Genomic DNA, 24,966 nt, shown 5'->3' on the forward strand with positions numbered 1-24,966 from the left:
GGAGACTGCTTCTCCTTCTCTCTTTGCCATGCTCTCAATGCTGTCAAATAAAATCTTAAGAAAAATTGAAAAATGGGTAAGCATATGAGAGTATAGATTTGTTTATGTAAAATGAAATTCCAGGGGCACCTGGCTGGCTCAGTGGGGAGAGCGTGCAACTCTTGATCTCGGGGTTGTGGGTTTGAACCCCATGTTGGGTATAGATTACTTAAAAATAAAATCTTTTAAAAATAAATAAATGAAATTCTAGGAGGGAACTGACAACCAGAGCAGTAGAACCACAACCTGGCCAACACTTGTTATTTTGCCATTATTTTCTAATTTTTATTTATTTTTTTAATATTTTATTTTTATTTATTTATTCATGGGAGACACACAGAGAGAGAGGCAGAGACACAGGCAGAGGGAGAGCAGGCTCCATCCAGGGAGCCCCATGTGGGACTCGATCCTGGGACTCCAGGATCATGCCCTGGGCCAAAGGCAGGCTCTAAGCCGCTGAGCCACCCAGGGATCCCCTATTTTCTAATTTTTAAAGGGCATATTTAATAGGACCTTACTTCTGGAAAGCCTGTGCAGCTTGGATCCAAAGTGGGTATGTTCCTTTTTTTGTCTTTTTGTTTGTGATTTTCTGGATATCAAAATTCAAACCCAAAACCTGTTGATGGTGCTGGACTCATGATCGTAAGTCTTCAGCAGACACATTTTTCTCCACTGGAACCCCTTCCTTGATTGTCCCTATCCATGGGTTTTCTAGCCCATTTCTTTCCCTGACAGGGTAGCCCTTGGAAAGCTCTTGTTCTAGCACTGACTTTACAATCTAAACCCTCAGACAATGGAGAGGTTTCCACACCCTCCTCTGGAAGCCACAGAACCACTCAGTGACTTTACTGCTCTGGTTAGTCCCTAACTATTTTAACCTCCTGGGCATTTCCCTCACATTCCTGTGAGATTAGATCTGGTTATATATGCTGGTCATATCTTACTAGCTTTACTAGGTATTTGAGGTGGTGGTAGTGTGGATTTCAAATATATTACTCCACTGTGTAGCTGGAACTGGAAGGCCTCCACCCTACGATTATGATTATATAAAAATGTCATCAAGCGATGGGAAGAAGACAAATGGAAATTGACGTGTTTGAGGAGTGGGATTAGAGATGAAATCTTTCTTTTAGAAATTACCTTTTTGTTTTTGTTAATGCAACACAATTCAGGAAAAAAAGAGCTGAGCTAGATAAACTCTTAACTAAGCTGATTATTTTTTTTTTTTAAAAAAGGGCCAGGGGATCCCTGGGTGGCTCAGCGGTTTAGCGCCTGCGTTTGGCCCAGGGCGCGATCCTGGAGTCCCACGTCAGGCTCCCGGCATGGAGCCTGCTTCTCCCTCCTGTCTCTGCCCCTCTCTCTCTCTCTATGTCTATCATAAATAAATAAATAAATCTTAAAAAAAAAAAAAAAAAAAAGAGAGAGAACCACTTAAAAAAAAAGGGCCAGTAGCACAGGTTTGGGGCATTAAATGTTTATTAAATCAAGCCTTTAAATTATATCCACCTACAGTCTGTAAACAGATACAGTACACATGTAAGTAAAAGGCTCTTAGATTAGAAGTGGTGGAAAAACGAAAGATCCCTTTGTACACAGGCACCTCATCACTCCGTGGGCTGATGCCATGGGGCCATGTTTTAGTTAGATGAAAAACCAGAAGGAGTTTAGCTCAACTCAACCTGCTAGGATGGATTTCAAGACAGATATTTGTTCCACATTATAGTAGGTTGGATTATAGCAAGGCAACAGTGAAGTTTTTACATTCACAGATTGGCTGAAGTAGTACAAATTAGGCTTTTCCTCTAGATGTCTCCCTCCCTATTACCATAATTAGTAAGAAATGAGAATTAAAATAAATGATGGACCACAGGCTTACAAAAATAGATAACTCGTAGAGTAATAAATATCTACAATTAGCAGAGCACAAACTTATAAAATTTGCCTCTTTCCATAATATGCAGGATATCAGAAGTATGTTCAAAAGATATAGTCAGCAGACCAGATTGGCAAGAGAACACTCATAAAGAAAAAACAGTCAAGTACAAAACTCAGAGTAGGAAGCTGAATGCAGATGAGAATATATGTAAAACAAAATCCTAACTCTTCACATCTAATTATCCCACTTAACAGATACCACAATTAGCTTACAGCCCTTTAAGTATCTTTAAAAGTAACACTTTGTTATCTATGTACACATTTTTAAAAAGATTAATCATGAGACAAGCAAAAATTGATTAACAGTGGCACTAAAATCAATGAAAATTGTGGATTTCATGTGCTTTCATATACTTCTGTGTATGAGGATTTAAAATGCCTCCCCCAGAATGTTTTGGATTGAGTTTTTTAAATTCCCACAAAAATCTATTCTACAATCATTTCAGGTATAGAAGGAAAAAAGTCCCAAGCTGAAAAATTAAAAAAAAAAAAAAAGTCAAAATCTCACAAAGTGACTGAAAATCCATGAATATATAAGTGACATTCATATATTCCCTTAACACTTACCAAGTGCTATGTAAGGTAACTATAATGCTGTCCTGAAATCAATCTCTTTTAAGAAGATACAGTAATTCCCATTCTAATTCTAGAATTAAAAGCACTTATTTGACATAATGTGCGTTTCAGCGAGGTTGACATCTACTTGGTTGTACTTGACAGTGTCACCTTAAAGCTTCATCAAAGATTCATTGCAGGCCTGAACTGTAAAAGTTCATAGCTAACAATACCACAGGTAGGTAGTTCTTCATCCTAACTTTTCCGAGGAGTGAAGGGTATGCTTGAGCTGTCCTCGGGTCACCTCAGCCTAGAGCAGTGTTCCCTTGAGAACTTGGCAAGTTTCTTTGCCAAAAAGAATCTTCATAGTCTAATGTATTTGGAACTCACTGGGTTCGACACGTTCTACTGATATGCTAAGATACACTCTACATCTTCAGGAGGGGTGTGCTGAGGCAGCTTTCCCCAAACGCACTTGGCCTTACCAGAGAACACCTAGAACAACCATGGGATCCCAGGATGCTCATTTCCTATGGCATGTGGTTTGAGAAATGCCAATGTAGGTAAAATTTCTAAAGTAGTGGTTCTCAAGTTGTAGTGAGCATCAGGAACACATGGAAGACATATTAAAGAATAGATACCTTACCCCACTTTGGAGCTCTGGAGTGGGACTTGGGAACCTGCATTTATGAGAGACTCTAAGTGAAGCTGATGGGAGGATGACATTTTGAGTGGCATCCATCTAGGCAACAACCCATGCAAATCTCAGCTGCAGGAAGCCTTGCCAAGGACTCAGGAAAGGCTGCACATGGCATCTGCCACAGCCAATTAGCTGGGGGTCAAGTCAGCCCAGTGATGCGTGAGGTCTGGGCACCCTGGTGGGGTGGAGGAACACTGGACTTGACACCCAGCTCTGCCCCGACTCCCCAGGTGACCAGTGACTACAACTCAAAAGAGGAAATAATAGGAGTCCCATCTCAGTGGATCTGTGAGGCTTACAGGAAATGTTTGCACAAAAGGACTACCTAACAAAAAGCATCATCCAAAGGTCATTAATCAGTAGAACACTCTGGTCACAGCAGGAAAATCCCAGATGCATTTTCTGCCTTCCGCCACTGCTGAGCCTTTAGGAGAAGCACATTCTGGCAGCTAATAAAGAGAGAAGAGGCTAAAAATGCAGAAAACTGCAAAGAGGAAGATACATAAGTGGATCATCTAATTAAAAATCTCTAATTGTTAAAAAAAGACCAACCCACAATCAAAGTAGTTAATTATGCTGGCTTTGAGATAGAGTTTAAGTTACAGTATGTTGATCTTTGAACACACTCACGCCTCTGTTCTACCATGTTAATGCTGGTTCAGTTTTAACATTAAGAGAATGAGAAGAAGAAGAAGAAGAAAAAAAAAAAAACCCTTCACTCAAATGCATATGGAGCTGATGTAAAAAATTTAGCTGAGATTCATTCCCATCCTTCTAAGTTACCACGGTGGGAAAATTTCAAAATTTTTAAAAAGGACCTTTAATTTTGGTTCATAGAAACATCCACAGCATGAGAAATGAACGCAGACTCACACGCTCACACATGTGTCTATTTGTTGCCCACCACATCTTAGCTAGTGAACTGCTTCTTGCAGTTCAAAAATGAACTGGTAAAAATTCATCCGCACCCATGACGAGATGATGGTCAAGCGAACATTGTGTTGCCCAGTCTGTTTCCATCTGAATGGAAAAGACTGATCAGAAAGGCAGCGTGTTCCCCAACACGCTGCACCAGCCACTTTATACATGCTCTGGGTGGCTCTGGAGACAAGACAACATCTCTTGAACGGGTTTGCCTTCATAGCAGATCTGATACACAGCAGTAAACAACGGGAACCTGGTTGGGAGGAAATGTGAAAAAGACGAGTTAGGCCATCTGGTTTACCTTACAGAACAAATCAGTCTTCCTCTTCTGCCTATCAGATTGTAGATGGGTGTGCTACATTGGACAATAAAGCAAATGCCTTCTATACTCCTATTTGATCGGCAGAAAGCCTCTGCACTGTGGCTCTAAGGTGTTGGTATGACCTAGACCATCCTTCACCTACTTGTTTGGAGTACACAGTCTACAAACAAGTCACAGGGTAATTCCTGCAGGGGCATCTCTGATCATTTATGTGAAGAGTTGTAGCTTAGACTCTTGGTCAAGTCTGGAATGAATTCAAGTTTCTGTCGATATTTTAAGAGACTGGAGAATAAATTTTAAATTGCAAGGAGGTATTGCTCTCCCTTCTCCAAAAGGGATCATCCAAGGATAAAGATGAGGCAGCCCACACATCACCATAAATAGTTCGGGTCTGGAACACTCCTGCAAGAATCAACGTGGGCACCCACAATTAGCAGAGCACTGATCTCAAGTTGGAAGCTGGGTTTATTTTGCTTTTCTTCTAAGATGTGAACACAGATATAAATGAAAGTTTGAAATGGCTGAGGGTATAAAGGGAAGGGTTAATAATCTATTGTGAGAAAAGACAGCAGTATCCCAGGGTGCAGCTGGTTCATCAAGTATTTTAAACAGCAGATATCACTAAGGAAATAACAAAGGTAATTTCAATCAGGCTTTTAAACACACACACACACACACACACACACACACACACACACACACACACTCAACCCAAAGTGAGCTTGACAGGATCAATAGCATCTTAAAAGCCATTCTGAAAATAATCTAGTTGGAATTCTATAATGACAACTTAATTTAAGAATAGCAAATAACCCTGATAGGTCATATGTCTATCACTGTGGGTTTTTTTAGGTACAGAATATTTTATTTTTTGGAGTCAGGCGGACAGTCAAATCTGACCCCACAGCCTATCTGCTCTGGGCAAGTTTCATAACCCCTCTGTAAAATGCGGCAGGACCTGTTGTGTTTTTGTTTTTGTTTTTAATTTTATTTATTTATCCATGAGAGACACAGAGAGAGAGAGGCAGAGACACAGGCAGAGGGAGAAGCAGGCTCCTAGCAGGGAGCCCGATGTGGGACTCGATCCCGGACCCCCGGGATCACACCCCGGGCTGAAGGTGGCGCTAAACCGCTGAGCTACCCAGGCTGCCCAAGACCTGTTGTGTTAAGGTCTGTTGTATTAAGTGACTTACATGTAACATACAGAGAGTATAACTTGGCACATGGTGGGTGTGCAGTAAGGGACAGTTTATATTCACAGCCACACGATGGCCAAATAGGTCCTAGCAAGCTCCTGAAGGACAGAGCCTTAGATGTTTTGTTCACCTCTGCATACTTGGGGCCTGGCAAAGTGCATGGCTGGGGGCAGGTGCTCAGCAAGTATTTGTTCAATGAACTATTGAGAATGGGAGTTAGAGCCTGCACATTTCAGCTCGTTCATCTTTCCATGGCTTAGTTCTCCTGATCCTACGATGAGAACAACTTATGTGTCCCCAAAGCAGGGTGGCAGGTGATGAGTGGCCACCCAAAGCCATTCCTAACCCCCTTCACTTTTTACCAATAGCCTAAGGCTCAGTTTCCCAGCCTTTCTTTCTCCCAGAATTAGCCAAGGAAACAAGTTCTAGAGAGCAGAACTCAACATCTCTGTTGAGGGCTTTGGGGGAAGATACTCCTCTCCTTGAGAGGCACTGGAGACTGTACCTGCTCCATGTCATGGAGTGCAGCTGTGTATGTGATGCATGGAGCTGCTGCAGCCATCCTGAGATTCTGAGGGAATACTAACAGTATCACTGAGATTCTAATCTAGAGGCACTGTGCCAACACCAATAATGACCTCCAGAGTCCTTGTTCTATGAGAAAAATAACCCTATTGCTCAAGGCATTTTTAACTGGGCATTGCTCTTGCAGCCAAAACCACTCCTGACTTTCATAAACAGAGCTTCCAAAATGGATTGTGTAGATTAGAAGCTAACATGAGATTGGGAGTATGGGGGGGGGGGGAGGGGAATTTCTATGGAAATTGGAATTTCTAAGGAACTTGTTTAATCCTCACAACCACCCTATGAGGGGGATAATTTCCTTATCCTCATTCCATAGATAAGGAAACTGAGGCACAGTTTCTGACTCTGGAGCCAACATTCAACCACTAGGCTATCCTGCTCATCTAAATGCTGTTTTATACAGCATAAAATACTACAAGGCCAATTAGATCAGTTTGGAGAGCTCTCTAAATGAGATTAGAGGTGAAAGGAGGGCAAAAGACAGTATTTCAATGAAAAATATAGGCATCAGCCAATCAATCAGCCAGCCCACTAATGGCTACTAAGGACTTAAGATGTGTCAGGCTTCAACCAGGTGCAGGATGTCCTCAGAGAGCTTACAACATTGTTCTGGGCTGAGTTGTACCCCCAGCCTCCAAATCTGTCCAATGAAGTCCTAATCCTCAGTACTTGTAAGAAGAAAATTAAAAGGGGGTCCATAAGTATGGGCCCTAGCCCAATATGACTGATGTCCTTATGAGAAAAGGAGATTAGGACTCACACGTGGACAGAAGGAAGACCACATGAAGACCCGGGGTGAAGATGGCCATTTGTAAGCCAAAAAGACAGGCCTCAGAAGAAGGCAACTGCTGGCACCTTGACCTTTAGACTTCTAGCCCATGAGAAGTAAATTTCTGCTGTGCAAGCCCCTCAGCCTGTGGTATTTTGTTATGGCAGCCCTAGCAAATGAACACAAACACCTGATTCTCACACATGCTCATAAAGATGCATGCACAAGGAAATCAAATCAAGCAAATTTTGTAACAGCAGAAAAACCCAGACAACTTTACTGTCTATCCAGAGGAGACTGGCTAAATAAACTGTTGTTCTCCCACACAGTGGAATGTTCTGTAGCCATTAAATGAGATTTATTGGTGCCGATGTGGCATGATCTTCGAATCACGCCTTCAAGTGAGGAAAAGCAAGGGACAGCGCACAACGCAGAGCACAGCACCCATTACATAAAAAGAAGGACATACTAACAGTTCAGACAGCTGCCTGCATCTATAGTGGGGATTTGGAGTCATTTTTCACCGTGTGCCTTTTTCTAGGACTCAAAGTTCTTTTTTTTTTTTTTTTTTAAACCGAGAGCATGGGCTCCCCTCTCCAAATCTGAAGAATGAAAGTAACATTGTATGTTCATGTAAGAAGCCACAGCACCTGAGCAGCAGTTCTGTCTAAACCTGGACTCAGGGATGCCTGGGTGGCTCAGTGGTTGAACGTCTCTCTGCCTTTCGCTCAGTGTGTGATCCTGGGGTCCTGGGATTGAGTTCTGCATTGGGCTCCCTACAGGGAGCCTGCTTCTCCCTCTCCCTGTGTCTCTGCCTCTCTCTGTGTGTCTCTCATGAATAAATAAAATCTCTTTAAAATAAAAATATAAACAAACAAGCAAACCTGGGGTCAGCAAGCCACAGCCTGAGAAACAAATCTGACCTATGGCCTGTTTTGTACTGCCTGCAAGATGAGGACAATTCTTACATGTTTTGAGGGCCATAAAAGGAAAAAAAAAAAAAAAAAAAGAATATACAACAGAGAGCTCTATGCGGGCTGCAAAGACTAAATGTTTACAATGTGGTCCTTTACAGAAAAACTTTGCTGACCACTTGTGTAAACAATATGTTCAAGGCAGGAAAGTTATTTGCATCTGAAGGGTATGGATGAAGGTGGCTTTGAGGACAGGCCCAGGCTGCTTCAAGGGTGGTCAGGGCTGACCTGTACATCCAGGCAGGCCCAACAGCAGGAGGACAGATGCACACAGAAGTCTGAGAAGGAGGTACTGGGGCAAAGGGAAATCTGCTTCAACTGAAGAAGGGGTTGTAGAAGGTTACAGGACATTAAGTGTTAGAAAGTTCAGTTGGTACAGAACCGAGAGGGCTGCCCCAAATGCCAACCTAAGGACTCATCATTCTGGATGAGCAGAAGGCCTGTGAACTAGAATACTTGAGCTGGAAGGCACCATGGCAATCATCAGGTCCACTAGTTCTATTTGGTGGGTAAAGAAAACTGGGGCACAGATAAGAATACGACCGGTCCAAGACCACATGGCTGGGAAGCCGCAAGGTGGCCGTAGGTGCTGTCGCCTGCTCACTGCTCTTTCTGTTAGCCACAGAGAAGGAAAGACAGGAAGACCTGGGCAGTGATGGCTGGGATGACAAGGGGAAAAAAAAAATCAAGGTAAGAGGTAATGCCAAGGGAGAACTGCAGAGCTCAAGGGTTGCCTGAGCAGCGCTGGGAGGTGGGTGCAGGGGAAGGGAGAGCCCCTAAGACGTCTACACTGCAACCTGGAGAAACCATGTCCCCTCCAAACGGGCAGTGACCTCATTAAGCACAGGCACAGTCTGTTTAGTTTCTAAACAGAAGAAAGAAAATGGGACAAGATGGAGGAAGGGCATCTGCTCAGAGCCAAGTTTCACTTGCTTGATTACGCCTGCCTTTTTTTTCTTTTCTTTTTTTAAGACTTATTTGAGAAAGAGACAGAAAGCATGGGCAGGCGGGGCAGAAGGAGAGGAAGAGAGAATCTCAAGCAGACTTCAGGCTGAGCTCGGAGCCTGACAGGGGGCTTACTCCCAGGACCCTGAGATCATGACCTGAGCCAAAACCAAGAGTCAGACACTTAACTGACTGAGACTCCCAGAGCCCCTACACCTGCTTTTAAGAGATTTTATATATTTGAGAGAGAGAGAGAGAGAGAGAGAGCACAAGCAGGGGGAGGTGCAGAGGGTGAGGGAGAAGCAGCCTCCTCGCTGAGCAGAGAGCCTGATGCAGGGCTCAATCCCAGGACCGAGATCATGACTTGAGCCGAAGGCAGACGCTTCACTGACTGAGCCACCCAGGCGCTCCAACACCTACTTTTTAAAAACAGGCAGGTACTGATCCCAGAATGCCAATTCCAGTCTATAGCCTCCCCAAGTTCCATGATGAATATAACACCAGCCAACTCATCCATTCATAGAAGCCTATCAAATACATCCCATGGTCACACACAGGTGCCACTTTAAAACCATGATTGGGAGACAATTTTCATCCACTAGCACTCAAGTATTTTCTAAAGACTTTAAAAAAAATTCCTGATAACTACTCAGTGTTTATTAAAGTAGCCCCACCACACTCAAACACATTACCATTTGCCGTTGAAGTATGTAGGGAAAACCATGCACCTAGGAGGTGTTTTCCTTTTAGTCATGATTTAACGGTAATTCTCCTCTTCTGGAGGCCTGTTTATGACTTCCATCTCTGCCTGGCTGGTTTTGAAAGCCATTTCAGAAAAATATAATGCTAATGAAAGAAGGAAGACAAATGTCCTGTCTGCCCTCATTTTCAACTTGCCACAGGGAACTCTATGGGTTGATCAGTTTGTACTGGTCCAGAGAGGAGAGCTGGGTGTAGGGGAGGTAAAGGCATGTGGTCAGGACCAAGAGACACGTGCACTGACCTGAGGAGGAGGGAGACACACCAGAGAACGAGCAGACACGCCTATAACCATCACTGGCTCAGGGAGACGAGTGTGCACTATTGGCCACAAATGGCAGTGTCTGCTCAGCCGCCCAGTCCCCTCCTCTCCCAAGCAAGCAAACCTCCCCGCTCCCTCCTGAGGAGCCAAGGACCCACAGAGTATGCTGTGTATGCGTTTATTAGGTGGTGTCGCTGCCATCAAGGTTATGGAAGACGGCTCAGCAAATGAGCAAGACAGAGGGCCACAGGGCAGCCGCAGAGAGGCTGGCAGCTTTTGTGGTGCTACAGGGTTTATTTCCTTGATCCGGGGCAAATCAAACTATCCCAAGCCCACCTTTAATAGCTGACCAGCCCGGTGGGGCACTGGAGGCTGGATACACCCATCCATCCACGGGACACAGAGACTGCAGAGCTGCTCCCCAAACCTTAACACAGGTCACTTCCAGTGCTAGAATTCTGGGGTAATTCTCTTCTTTTCTGAATTGTTTGGCTTTTTATTAACAAGACTATATCTTTTTAAAACAAATAACAAGGTAATCTTTTTTTTTTTTAATTCAAAACTTATGACATGTAGCTCTTACCAAACACCCTGCAGGATACACTAGAACTTCAAACTTCATGTTTCCTAACATGCTTTATAAAACTAGAACTTCAAACTTCATGTTTCCTAACATGCTTTATAAAACTGAGTTCTTCTTAGGGCGCCTGGGGGGCTCAGTCAGTTGAGCATCTAACTCTTGATTTTGGCTCAGCTGATGATCTTAGGGTCCTGGATCAAGCCCTTCATCGGGCTCTGTACTGGGTGTAAAGCCTCCTTAGGATTCTCTTTCTCTCTCTGCCCTTCTCCCCTGGCACCTTCTCCCCCCCACCTCCCCTTTCCCCTCACATGCACACACCCTCTATCTCTCAAAAAAAAAAAAAGAGATGCCTGAGTGGCTCAGTGGTTGAGCATCTGCCTTCGGCTCAGGGTGTGATCCCAGGGTCCTGGGATCAAGTCCCACATCAGGTTCCCTGCGAGGAGCCTGCTTCTCTCTCTGCCTGTGTCTCTGCCTCTCTCTGTCTCTCATGAATAAATAAAATCTTTAAAAAAAAGAGAGAGAGAGAGGGCAGCCCCGGTGGCGCAGCGGTTTGGCGCCGCCTGCAGCCTGGGATGTGATCCTGGAGACCCAGTATCGAGTCCCACATCGGGCTCCCTGTGTGGAGCCTGATTCTCCCTCTGCCTGTGTCTCTGCCTCTCTCTCTCTCTCTCTGTGTCTATGAATAAATAAATAAAATCTTAAAAAAAAAAAAAAAGAGAGAGAGAGAGAGAGAATTGAGTTCTTCTCCCTGAACTTGAGCCTAGTTCGTATCAACACTCATTTTCAGGGCAGGAAGATGTTCCTCACACTAAGGGCAGAACTATTCCAGTGGAGTTCCGCACTCAGCCATGCCCACATGTACCCACAGGGCTGGTGGTCGTGAGGGGGGCAGGCGGTGGCCCTTCTGTGGGCTCAGGGACAGTGGGGGGACTTACTTGTCAACCATCCCCTTCTGTTTCAGGATCCGGTACACTTCGGCAGAAGTCTGAGGTCCTTGGAGCTTCTGTCCATTCAGCATCTCTTTCTCCAATTCTTCGATGGTCTTAAAAACAAGGACGAAAACCCTATGGTAAAGACTAGAGAGTGGGGGCGCCTGGGTGGCACAGTCAGTTAAGTGTCTGACTCTTGGTTTAGGGCTCGGGTCATGATCTCGGGGTCATGAGACTGAGCCCCAGGTTGGGCTCTGTGCTTGAAAGTGGGGTCAGCTCGAGATTCTCTCTCACCCCTCCCTCTGCTCCTCCCACTCCCCCACTGTGTGCATGCACACACACTCTCTCTCTCTCTCTCTCAAATAAATAAATCTTTTTTTTAAAAAAAAAGAAGTATAGATAATCACTTATTTCAAGAGGCGAGTTGGGGGCAGGGGCGGAGCTGCCATCCTCTGCTGCAAGCCAATGGAAAGAGACATAGAAGCTAAAAGGCTAAGGTGGAGGTACTTTGAAGTGAAAGCAGACAAATGTCAACAGGATATGCCTAGCAAATGACAAATGCTGGCCTCTATCTTCACTGGCCAGTGGCTCACCCCAGCCCAGGGGTCTCAAGTTAGGGCAGATGGGCTGGCGGGGGGGAAAGGCCAGTGGCTACCTTCCCAGTTCTGGCAAACGCCTCAGCCACCCTGCGGTTCCGGCCTCCGTAGCAGGTGGTGATGAGGTCGGCCACGCCGCAGCTCTCCAGGAAGGTGGCCGTGGACACCTGGCCCTTGCAGAAGATCCTGGCGAAGGCGATCATCTCCATGAGCCCCAGGCGGATGACAGCTGCTTTGGTGTTGTCCCCGCTGTGAAGGCCGTCGCAGAACCCGGCTCCCACTGCTACGATGTTCTGTGAAGGAGACGGGGAAGCCCAGGGGTGCCTGTCAGACACGGGCCACTGACGAGGATGCCGCAAAGGTGAGGGGGGCGGCAGCGCCCCCCAGTCCGCCCTCAGAGTGCTCCGCCGGCTCCTGCCCGGCCCCAGCCCCTGCTCTCCTGCCCCGACTGCCAGAGATGAAAGAAGGCTCCAGACTTCCACTCTCCCGTTTAGAGGAGCCAGAGCCCAGGCTGGGGTTAGTAGGAATCAGCAGTTGGGGAGCACCAGCCAGAGAATTAGGGTGGTTGATTGGAGGCTCTGGTTAAATACTGTTTGGACAAATTGCACCCCCCTCCCTTTAAAATCAAATGCCTTATTGAACTATAAGATTCCCATGGAAAAGTATGCAGGTCCTAAGTATATGGCTTGGTGATATTCCCACAAACTGAACATACTCTTGTAACCAGCACCCTAATGGAGAAACAGAACATAACCAGAGCCCTCAGAAAGCCACCCTCACACCCCCTCCCAGGCACCACCCCCACAAAGGTAACCATTCCCCTGACTTCTAACAACACAGGTATTTGCTTTGCCTGTTTTTAAATTTTACGTGACTAGAATTATACAGTATGTCATCATTTGTGTTTCTGTCTCAATTTGCCATCATGTTTGTGAGATTTAGTTGTATTTTTACATAAAGCATATTTATTTTCGTTGCTGCACTGCATTCTACTGCGTGAATACACGGCATAGCTTTTTTCAGCCGTTCCCTTATTGATTGGCAATGGGGCAGTTCCCAGTCTGCGGCCACCCCAAATGGTGCTGCTGTGGCCATGCTGGCGCATGTCCTTTGGTGACCATGTGCAGGCATTTCTGTTGGATGTGCACCTGGGAGTGGAGGTGGGTCAGTATGTCTGCATATGTGCTGCTCAAGTTTCCACCTTTTGTTTCACTTATCCCTATGCAGGCATTCGTGGGGGCCCCACTCTTGCATGGCACTCTGCTCTGTACAGGGCAGATAAGACAGAGACTGCCTCTTCAGAAGCTGATAATCTGGTTCAGGGATCAGCAAACTAAGAGCCAACTGCCTGTTTTTGTAAATGTTGTACTAGAAGCCAGGCCCCCCTGCTCGTTTGTGTGCCATCTGTGGTTGCCTTGGTGCTGTTAACAGCAGATTTGAGTGGTTGTGACACACACCGTATGGGCCACAGAGCCCACAATGTTTCCTATGTGGCCCTTACAGATAAAGTCTGACATCCTCTGGCCTCATAGGAAAAGAAGACGTGTGCATGTAATTATAACCTGGGCAGAAACGGATGTTCCACAAGAGGTACCGAAAAACCTGATTTTCATTTCATCCTATGTGTACTAAGCATGCCCTGTGTGGGAAGCTCTACACAGGGCCCAGAGAGTGGGGCTGTGGGACATGGGGGCTGAGGGTGCCACCCAATGAGGAATGGCAAAGACAGAATGGGACACAGAGTTTGTGCCCAAAGAATGGACAATACAGTTGCCGTAAGAGGCAACAGAGTGCATCAAGAGACAGAAGGGCAAGAGTGTGCTGAGGAGTGGTGGGAGCCACAAGCTTCATTTCAAAGCGGGGAAGGCTGCACGGAGGATGGGGTGTCTGAGCTGGGCCTCAAATCCAACGTAAAACCAAACAAGTAATGCCTGCATGCATCATTCACTTGGGACTTCAGTAAAGTCCCTGGGGTTCCTAGCCCTTTCCACTTTACCAAAGCTCCTTCACCAAGAACACTTGATGCCAGGGAAAATGCAAATATTTTGCCTTTGTCTAACCATACTAGCATTTTTCCATAATACCTGGTGACTACCTATGAATTTGTGCCTGTAGAGATCTTAAAATATGAAGCTAATTGGTAACAAATAGAAAATCAGGGGCGCCTAGGTGGCTCAGTCAGTTGAGCTTCTGCCTTGGGCTCAGGTCATGATCCTGGGGTCCTGGGGTGGAGCTCCACATCTGGCTTCCCTGCTCTGAAGGGAGTCTGCTCCTCCCTCTGCCCCCTCCCCTGCTCATGCTCTCTCTCCCTCTCTCTCCTGTCTCAAATAAATAAAATCTTAAAAAAAAAAAAAAAGGAAATGAAAATAAGCACATCTTTCCTCAAAAACAAAGCATTTTTTTTTTAAATTAATGAAAGAATATCTCTTAAAACATCAGGCCTGTGAAATCTGAGGGATGAGGTTAAAAACAGAACTGGAGAGAAAAATGTCTTCCCTGGTTGATATGCAGTTTCTAATAAAATACATGAAGCATAGCATTGATGCGGCCAGGCTCACCCAGAGAAACAGAGCTGGCCATTTAAACACAGCTATCGCTCACCAGGAGACTGAAGACACAAAGCCATTGCAGATGGAAAAAAAAGAAAAAAAACCCCATTGAGCCCTGCAGAAGCTTTTGTCTACTTCCAATACACCAATAAAACAGAAGCCTCTCTTCCAATGAAGAGGGCTAGAACAGGGGATAGGAGTGGATGGCTCCCAGAATCTATCTTGATCTCTTGCTCAGGAATAATCCCAGGGCTTTCTCTGATTGCTGGCTATTCTTCTCAAGGCTAATGACATGTAAAAGGAAAAGTTAAAAAAAAAATTCTCTAAAAAATTATCAGAATGCTGGCATAAGCATGTGCGGGTTTTAGACGAATTTGCACTCTTTCTGTGCTCTAGATGGTTTCCCAGGGAGGTTATGCGCTCTTCTAACAGACCAACAAAGTAGCTTCCAGGTGACTCACTCTCCCCTTACAAAGGCCAGACTCCACGTAGACCTGGCTTCCTACAGCTGTAGGTGGAGCTGACCAGGAACCGGGTCTTCTGCATTAACAGCCCAAGCAGAGAGCCTATGTTTGTTTTCCTAAGGTACTAACTTCTGTCCGTACTTGCAAAAGCCTCCCAACCCCTTCCTGCCACACAGGCAATGGGAACTGCAGGTGTCATCAGCCCCCCCACGGCACCTCTCCATCCTCAAGTACCACGGCCTCTGCTACCTGAGGCAGAAAGTGGGCAGCTCCTGGCTTGGTGCACTCTTAGGTCTGCAGCCTCCCGTGAGGGGAGAGGGGAGAGGCAGTGGGAAAGGAGCGCTGAGAGGGTGAGGGGCGAAACAACCCCCTTCACCACCTGTGCAAAGACGAGCCGGGGATGATAAGAAGACCCAAGGCTATGTCCAAACAGACCCAGACACCCCTCCTGGCAAAGCAGCCAGACTAAGGGAGCCATGGGAGACACCAGAAGGATGTGCCTTGATACCCGGTTAGCCTCTGCTTCTCTGCCTCACTGCTGTGTGACCCGAGAACCACTGCTCTACCTCTCTGAGCATTCTGGGCTTCAGGGATAACATTCAGGGCTTGGATAAAAGTCTTTCAAGCCCTTTCGGGTGATGGCATTTCCTCCAGAAGCCTGCACCACTGTGACCTGCTCTGAGTCTGCAGATCAGTGGGATGGTACAGTGGTGACAAAAAAAGACACCTGGGGACATGGAGGGGGTCTGAGTTCAGAGGCCACCAGGCTAACCGTCGGGTGAGCCTGCTGAATGGCTATACTGGCATGACCATGTCAACATGCCAAGGCCTAGGATCCAAACGGTTAGACTGGTGAAATGGCTCTCTGATGCCTCCTGCACTGTCTCTTGTGTCCCCTTCACAACGTGACCCCTCCTGGAGGTCACTTAGCGAACCAACCTCAGTGCATGTCTATAGACTGAATGAGAGATAAAACGACTTCCTACCAGAGGAAGAGGGAGGGATTATTATAAAGTGCCTATAGTGAGTCCACTGCATACACAGTCTCATCTGAATTCTGGTGACAGCCTTGGCACACGTGTCCCTCGCCTCCAGTCTGGCTCATGGAGGTTGAGCAGCTTACTGAGAATACCTTGCTGGTTAATGAGGCAGTCCCAGTGCTTGGAGCCACAGGGCCACTCTGTTCCCCATGGTATGGCAAACTTGGCCCGACCTCTCCTCCCGCACAGGGTCGGAGACCTTCCTGAACCCTCTGCCATCAGATGTCCAAGGGGAGTGCTTCTCTGGCCTGCAGGTGGGCTTGGGAGATAAGGACGGTCGGCTTAGGAGAAGAACAGATTTATGGGGGGAAATAATGAAAATAGGTTAACTTTATTGAACTGCTCTAAGTGCTTCCAGTTGTTATTACCTGATTTAATCTTCACAACATTCCTACAAAATGGGTCCTATGATCATGCTCAGGGAGAGGTGAGGAAACTCCCCCACAGGGTAAGTAGCTGGCCCAAGGTCACAAGGTGGCGTACCTGCAGGACGAGGCAGCCTGGCTCCAAAGTTCTCTCCAGGGGGGTAGATCACACTGTGCTGCTCTAGATCAGTAAATGAAAGGCACAGAGGGGCCACTTTGGGTTTAAGATAAGAACTTTCTAATAGGATCAGCTGACCTCACCCAACCAGAAGGGCTTGGAGGTAAAGGAGTGAGCTCTCAGTCACTGGAAGCATCCAAGTAGGAGCTGTGTGGATTGAGCCCTGAGCTTCTTTTTTTTTTTTTTTTTAAGATTTTATTTATTTATTCATGAGACACAGAGAGAGGCAGAGACACAGGCAGAGGAGAAGCAGGCTCCCTTTGGGGAGCCCGATGTGGGACTTGATCCCAGGACCCCAGGATCATGACCTGAGCTGAAAGCAGATGCTTAACCACTGAGCCACCCAGGCGTCCCCAGAGCAATGCTTCTGACCCTTCGTGTCACTGCTCTCAGAGAAAAGGCAGACGAGACTACTCATGGCCCGGGACTGCAGCCACCTTCTTGGCCTTTATGTGACCCCTTCACCAGAGGGCACACAGGTGAGGACTACCTTAGTTTCCCCTAGATGGCTGACCTCCCCACGGTGGGGGTGGAGAGGCGAGAAGTAGGAGGCCACTGCCGGGTAAACTCCTCCCTTCCAAGGGGACCCTGGGCACGGATCCAGTTTAATCGCCTTATGATGGATCTTGAAACCCTCGCTCTCTCCCTCTACCACTTATCACTGTCAAAAGAAAAATAAACACACTGAGCCAGTCAGATCGTGTTTGAATAGCATCCGAGCAGATGTCCTCTGAGATCGCTCAGCTGTGAAAGTTATCATTATCCACTGTGCATTTAAATCTGCTTTAAACTATTCTGGAGCTAAAAATACCATGATTTTCAGAAGACAGACGTGCTTAAGCCCTTCCCCATTTCCTGGGTTATGGCACTGCTCAGAGGCAATCACTTGCCCTGAGGTGCTGTCTTTGCAATTCTGAACCAGGGCGGGGTGGATGGGACTTCATTCCTTCCACTTCTAGCCTCTCATGGAAAGAATGTAAAAGTGGAGAAGCAGCCCAGGCTACCTGCAGGTTACACAAACACTCTCACTGCCTAGGACGCAGGCTTCCAGTGAAAGCCTGGCAATGGGTCACTGCTGTACGGGCAACACTCCCTCTGATTCTGCCGGAGGCCAGCTCCTGATCCTCTAGGCCTAAAGGAGAACTCTGATTGCAGAGGGCACCATGTACAGCTTGCAGGTTGGGCTCCACATAAGCCAGCCTGGCTGAGGTTCAAGGAGGGCTGAGGTCAAGCCCACAATTAGCCCACCAGGCTGGGCACCCCAATGAGAAGGCCTTAGATTCAGCAGTGATATCCGGTAGAAGGTTCTGCAATGATCTAAATGTTTTGTTTTGTTTTAAGATTTTATTTATTCATGAGAGATACAGAGAGGCAAAGGCATAGGCAGATGGAGAAGCAGGCTTCCTGCAGGGAGCCTGATGTGGGACTCAATCCTAGGACTCCGAGATCATGACCTGAGCTGAAGGCAGATGCTCAACCACTGAGCCACCCAGGTGCCCCATGATCTAAATGTTTTATGTCTGCAGATGCAACAGAGTCGTCACTGGCCACCTGAGACTCACTTAAGACTCATGTGGCAACTGAGTCTTTGAAATGGGGTTACTGTGACTCAGAAATTGAACTGTTAATTTTTTTATTTAGTTTTGATTAATTCGAATGTCAATGCAAATAGCCACAGGGCTGTCAGGATCCAGCAGTGGCCCTGGCTAGCCATGAGGCATGAGGCTGTGTATCACAGCTTGGTTTATCTCAGTCCCTGGAAGGAACTTACATGCCCTGACATCAGGGGGCTTAACCTCACTATAGAACAGCCCTACAAGGGAATGTCATGTGGCTGTGCCACCGATTAAGGGTTTATCCCCCAATCTACTTTCTTCCAGAGTCATAGAGTCCCTGACTTTCATGTAAGTATATAGCTAACCAAGGGAGGGAAAAAAAACTATTTCCCAATGTCCCTTGCAGCTAGGTATAGTCACACCATTAAGTACTGCCCATTGAGATGAAGCCAAATTATTACAATGTGACTTCCCAGAATGTACCTTAAAGGACAGCCATCACATGCCCTTTATTCTTTCTTTTTTTTTCACCCTATTGCCTGGGAGGCAGATGTGACCATTGGAACTCTGGTCATCATTTTAGAACACGATAAGGACCTACCCTTACAAGCAAGGAATGAGCCTGGCTCCCTGAGAATTCTGTGGTATGAAGCTATAACATGGATTCAGGATTTGTACATAAGAAAGAAATTAACTTCTACTGTGTTCAGCCACTATTATTTTGGGTCTCTGTTAATGAAACCTAATCCTGATAAAGCATCTGTTAAAAATAACATAAGTTTGAGCTGTACAGTTATGATTTTTGTGCTTTTCTATAAGTGCCACTTAAAATTTACATTAAAACAAAGATTCACCCTCAGTGAAAGAAGCCACACGTAGAAGAGTAGATACTGTACAACTGCATTATGAAAGTTCTAGAAAATACAAACTGTAATGTACAAAAGCAGATCAGCGGCTGCCTGGCTGGGGTAAAGAGTGAAAAGGACATGAAGAATAGCTTGGGGATCATGGAAATGTTCTATATTATGGTGGTGATTTTCAGGGCACATGTACACAACTTTTAAAACCCACTATATTAGGTACTTTAAATGGATGCAGGTTATATACATGAATTATGCTTAAATAAAGATATTTATTTTTTATTTTATTTTTAAAAAGATTTTATTTATTTATTCATGAGAGACACACAGAGAGAGGTAGGGACATAGGCAGAGAGAGAAGCAGGCTCCCTGTGGGGAGCCCAATGAGGAACTTGATCTCAGGACCCTGGGATCACGACCTGAGCCAAAGGCAGGCACTCAGCCACTAAGCTACCCATGTGCCCAATAAAGTTGATATTTTAAAAAGATATTCCTGGGCAGCCCAGGTGGCTCAGCGGTTTAACGCCACCTTCAGCCTAGGGTGTGATCCTGGAGACCCGGGATTGAGTCCCACGTCGGGCTCCCTGCATGGAGCCTCCTTCTCCCTCTGCCTGTGTCTCTGCCTCTCTCTCTCTCTCTGCCTCTCTCATGAATAAATAAATAAAATCTTAAAAAAAATAAAAGATATTCCCAGGGTGCCTGAATGGCTCAGTCAGTTGAGCATCAGCTGTCTTCAGTTCCAGTCGTGATAAAAGGGCCCTGAGATCGAGCCCCACGTCAGGCTCCCTGCTCAGTGGTAAGCCTGCTTCTCCCTCTCTTCCCCACTCATGCTCTCTCTGGCTATCTTTGTGTCTCTCTCTCAAGTAAATAAAATCTTTTAAAAAATCAAAAATAAAAAGATATTCCCTTACTGGAGATTAATACAGGCTAGAAGTAAAGGACATTCTTTTTTTTTTTTTTAAGATTTTATTTATTAATTCGTGAGAGACACACACACAGAGAGGCAGAAACACAGGCAGAGGGAGAAGCAGGCCCCATGCAGGGAGCCCAACGTGGGACTCGATCACGGTACTCAAGGATCAGGCCCTGGGCTGAAGGCGGCGCTAAACCACTGAGCCACTTGGGCTGCCCGGTAAAGCCACATTATAAAGGCAGTAAAACTGCACTGCTACAAAATGATTTTGCATAAAACCTTAAATTTTCTTTTTGGTTTTATTCTTGTAGCGAGCTGTTCTTTCTTTTTTTTCTTTTTTTTTTTTTTTTGTAACTTAAATGCCCCTCATGTTTTGAAATACATTCAAAAAAGAATGTACATTTCTTTGCTAGAATGAAAATTACTAAAGACTGTTAATTTAATGTGAAAGAATAAAACATGTCAAACTACTTGAATAGTAAGATCTAGTTTTTGTTTTTAAAAGGGGCCATATATATATGTACCCTCACTAAAAGGATTGGAAGGAATACGAAAACCATCAACAATGGTTTTATCAGAATTTAGGAATTATCGGTGACTTTTACTTTCTTTACATCTTTTTGTTGGGTGAAACACAATGATTGTGCACTACTTTTATAATCAGAAAAAAACAAAAATACCCCTATTAATTATGTAATAAAAGAAACACACGTCCATTTGTCCTTGCTTTGGCAGCCTCTGACAAGGGAGAGGTTCATCTTAGTCAACTGGACCAAATCAGAAAAATCAGGCTGTACATGGTAACCAAAGAACACCAGACTAAGATTCTTGGAACCCATGTTCATACTTCAACTGTGCCAATATTTGCTACATTTGAGTGATTTAATCTCTTTGGATCTCTGTCTCCTTATCTGTATGATGGAACAGTTAGACTCAGTTACTGCCAAAAGTGCCTGTTTCTCGGTTTTCAAAAATTCCAGCTCTGATGCAAGGCAAAAATCCCAGCTCTGATGCAAGCTGACAGGAATGATGGTAACTGATCCTGTTTCAAAGACAGCCAGAGGAAAGACGATAAATGTTCCTCAACCCCCATCAGTCTCTGCCCCCCAGGAACCACCCTCTGTCCTGGTAGCAGGCACAGATCCACTTACAGGCTTCCTGCCAACAAAAATGAAAAGCAAGTCTAAGTTCAGACACAAGACCAGCATGAGGTCCCATTAGTAGAAGCCTTTCCAGAACCCTCCATCCAGAAGCTTTCTTCTCCCTCAAGCACCCTTTGTTCTGGGCAGGATCTCACAGCTTCTCCACCCACCACCAGAAATATCCAGTCACTTAAAAACTGCTTTGGAACAACACAGACGGGTGCTGAGCAATTAGGCATTCATGATGCTCCTGCTGTCAAGTGGTCATTAGTTTAATGAAGGACTATTAAAAACACATAAAAATCTCAACCAAAAAAATAAACAAAGCACAGCCAAAGCCAGTGCCTAAACTGTGTAACAGGGCCTGCCCATAATGTGAAGAATGCCCCACACAAACATTCAGAAATAGAGGTGTGTGCTGTCCGGGAGCCCAGTCTTTCACTGGCTTTCATTCTTAAAAATCCTCATGGTCCAGGAACATGTGACCACACAAACACACATGATACTATTCTACAAAGTGGATGTAAATTCTGATGAGAGAAAAAAAACACTATTATCTACAATTTAGAGAAAGAGCGGGAAGGCATTCTTTGGATTCCTGTCTTTTCAGCTAGCTTTCAATCTTTGCAATTTTTACCTGACAAAGCCTAAGCAAATGCCAGATTGCGTGACTTCCTTCCTGAGGTGCTCAAATTCCTGAAAAGTGGCTTTTGCTACAAAAGAAATGACTCAAAAGTGACTCAAAGGGGGGTATTCATTCACACTGAAGCTTTTTTTTTTTTTTTTTTTTTTGAGACGGTAGCTCAAGCAGCTGATCCTAGTGGGAGAAGGATGAGAAAGCGCAGCCCAGCTCCCAAACTGGCTGTCTCCCAGGAGTCAGGCTAGAGAGGGACCGGCCACCAAGACTTCCACAGGCAGAGTGGAACAGGTCAGGAGCCTGTGTGGAAACTCTTCCCTTTACCCTTCCCAGCCACTAGCCAATAGAAGCTGCTTCTTTAATTGAACCACTTCCCTTTATGGACAAAGCTAAAACTATTCTTAGAAAGGCCTTTGGCAGCAAGAGACTATTTTTCTTTTAAAAAGAACAATCAACCAAGCCATCAAACCAAACGAGTGGCATAATTCAGAGGGAGTTAGTCCCCTTCCCTACTCAAGATGATATGTAAGAGAAATATATGAATTCACAGGCGGGAAAAAAAGAATGCCTTGCTCCCCTGTAAAACTCTACCTGAAATCAAGGTATTCTCCATGCTTTTTAAAATATTACAGCTGCCAATTTCCCAAAGAGCAAAACACCACACCTCCCCCCCCCCGCACCCCCCCCCCCCCCCCCCCGCCCCCCGATTTACAAATAAAAGTGAAGCAGAATGGAAGAGGAACTCCAGCCACTCAGAACAGGCTAGGCGAAAGCAGGAAGTGATCCACAAGGCTCTCGATTCACTATTTTTCTCTGAAGGACAAACAGAACACAGAGCCCAGTCATCAGGATTAGATTCAATAATGTGGACAGTGGCCAGCATGGTGAGCTCCTTCCTTGAGCAGAAATAACAAGGCTGACTTTACCTTAAGAGCACCACAAAGTTCAACAGTGTCTGCATCATCGACCACGGTAATTCGAAAATTTGGAGTCTGCAGAAGTTCTTTGAAGAGAAGGCCATTCTCCATTATTTTGCTGCCTATTGACAGATTAGAGAAAAGGGAATTAGTAAGAATGCCTAATCTTAATTTCCACATCTAACAGTTTAAAATGTTTTCCGGATTACAATAAGTAATGCATATTCATCATAGAAAATGTCGAAAATTCAGAGGAGTGGAAATAGGAAATAAAAATATTCTGTAATTCTAACCACAGACTATCGTTAACAATTTGGCACACATCTCTTAACCTACTGAAATATGAATATACATAGTTTTTCTCAGACTTGGGAGCATAATACATATATATATTCCCCCACTTTGTGGCATGAATAATTTTCAATGACATTTTCGACATAATTTTAAATAGCTGCTTGGTGTTTTACTGGGGACATGTATTCTCTTTCATCTAAGTATTTTTCTATGTTTAATACCTAAAACTGTTGCAACTTCTGCTACCTTTAACACTTATGAATTCAACTTCCATGTTTATATCTGTAACAGATTCAGGTTCAAAATCACCCACTCTGTCCTTTCCATGGGAAGAGAGTACATTCCTTTCCACTAATGTTAGGCTTGACCACGAGTGCTTGGACTCAGTTCAAAGTACATGGGGCATACCTCTCCACCCCTTAACTTTGGGCTGCTCAGTCATTTGATTTGCTTTGGTCAATAGGACATTAGCAGACGGGGCGCAGGTGATGCTTCCAGTCCACTCATACCGAAGTAGGGCTGGTTTCCTTGTACCTCTGCCTTCAGTGTGAGAAGAACATTCCCTAGCTAGCCCATTGGGCCCAGCAGGAAGATGAGAGACACAAGGAGTGGAGCCACCCAGCCTCGCGGCCCCAGCCAAGAGCAGCCCACCACCAGGTGACCCACAGGTGTTAGCTGTGCTCATTTTGTCTGCCACTGAGATTCTGTGATCGATATTTAGAATCTATGGCAATGGAGAACCGATACAAACAACCACTTCTTTTCTTTCTTTTTTTTACAATCACTTATTTTCATTGACTGATCACTGCAAGATGGAAATGCATTCAAAGAGTACTTGTTTCTGGGCAGCCCCAGTTGGCTTAGCAGTTTAGTGCCGCCTTCAGCCTGGGGCATGAACCTGGAGACCCCGGATCGAGTCCCATGTTGGGCTCCCTGCATGGATCCTGCTTCTCCCTCTGCCTGTGTCTCTGCCTCTCTCTGTCTCTAATAAATAAATAAAATCTTAAAAAAAAAAAAAACTTGTTTCTGCCGCTGCTACACCATGTCTCCTGGACAGCACCTAGAATGGGATGGATGCTGTGTTTTTATTTTTCCTTGTTTTATTTAGGTACTTGGGATTAAAACTAAAACACAAAACTTTACACATAAAGCCTGGTGTGAAATCTGCTCTGATTGGTGAGGGTGTAGGGTGGAACTAGGCCTGGAAATCAGATGATAAACCCGGTCCTGGCTCCCAAGTCACTGTTGCCACAAAGAGATGGCAGAGAGCTGACTGGGGCTCTGGCTGCCTCTAGGTCCCAAAGCTTGTTCCCACACGTGTCACTACAATCACCTGGGGATCTTTAATTACACCCACGCCCGGGCCATATCCCAAACCAATTAAATCAGTCTCCATGGTGAGCAGACAGGCGTAACTTTTGAAGCTGCCCAGATGACTCCTGCAGACAAGTTTGCAAACCTCTGATTTCACCTCCTCCAGATTCAGGCACTCTCAGGACTGTTGTAGGGTTAAATAAGAAGCAGATGTGAAGACAGCCAATTAGCACACACGGAGGTCCTATACAATAATGATGCGGAGGGACGGCTGGGTGGTTCAGTGATTGAGCGTCTGCCTTTAGCTCAGGTCATGATCCCAGGGTCCTGGGATCAAGTCCAGCATTGGGCTCCCTGCAAGGAGACTGCTTCTCCCTCTGCCTATGTGTCTGCCTCTCTCTCTGTGTCTCTCATGAATAAATAATATCTTTCAAAAAAAGAAAAGAATAACAATGGGGAGAGCCGACATATGCTTATGACTGACTTTGGCCATCTACAGACATGCGACCCGGAGAGGTTTACCCACTTGCCCAGAGTCACAGGGGCTCGTAGGAGACCGAGCCCAATTCTAACCAAGGTGCTCTGGCTCCAAGGCCCATGTTCTGACTCTCTATGCTACGCTTCCTCGGGGCGGGGAGGGGGCAAACCCAAATAAACATCACAGAAC

At 45.5% G+C, this 24,966-nt stretch overlaps 1 protein-coding gene across 2 annotated transcripts in view; it reads right to left on the minus strand.

The window, feature by feature from the left end:
* The window catches only part of GPD1L (glycerol-3-phosphate dehydrogenase 1 like), a 121,555-nt gene that overhangs the window by 57,016 nt on the left and 39,573 nt on the right, over nt 1–24,966 (minus strand). Inside the window, exons 5-8 of one of the 2 annotated variants that reach the window (XM_072726616.1) lie at nt 22,701–22,813; nt 12,130–12,363; nt 11,481–11,587; nt 1,498–4,406 (exon numbers count right to left, since the gene is read on the minus strand). In XM_072726616.1, the coding sequence (XP_072582717.1) occupies nt 4,310–4,406; nt 11,481–11,587; nt 12,130–12,363; nt 22,701–22,813 (551 nt within the window). In that variant the 3' untranslated portion in view covers nt 1,498–4,309. Of the gene's footprint in view, nt 1–1,497; nt 4,407–11,480; nt 11,588–12,129; nt 12,364–22,700; nt 22,814–24,966 lie in introns of those variants that run through there. The other variant, XM_072726617.1, reaches the window with a different exon arrangement.

The sequence above is a fragment of the Vulpes vulpes genome, chromosome 11, assembly GCF_048418805.1.
Source record: "Vulpes vulpes isolate BD-2025 chromosome 11, VulVul3, whole genome shotgun sequence".
NCBI lineage: Eukaryota > Metazoa > Chordata > Mammalia > Carnivora > Canidae > Vulpes > Vulpes vulpes.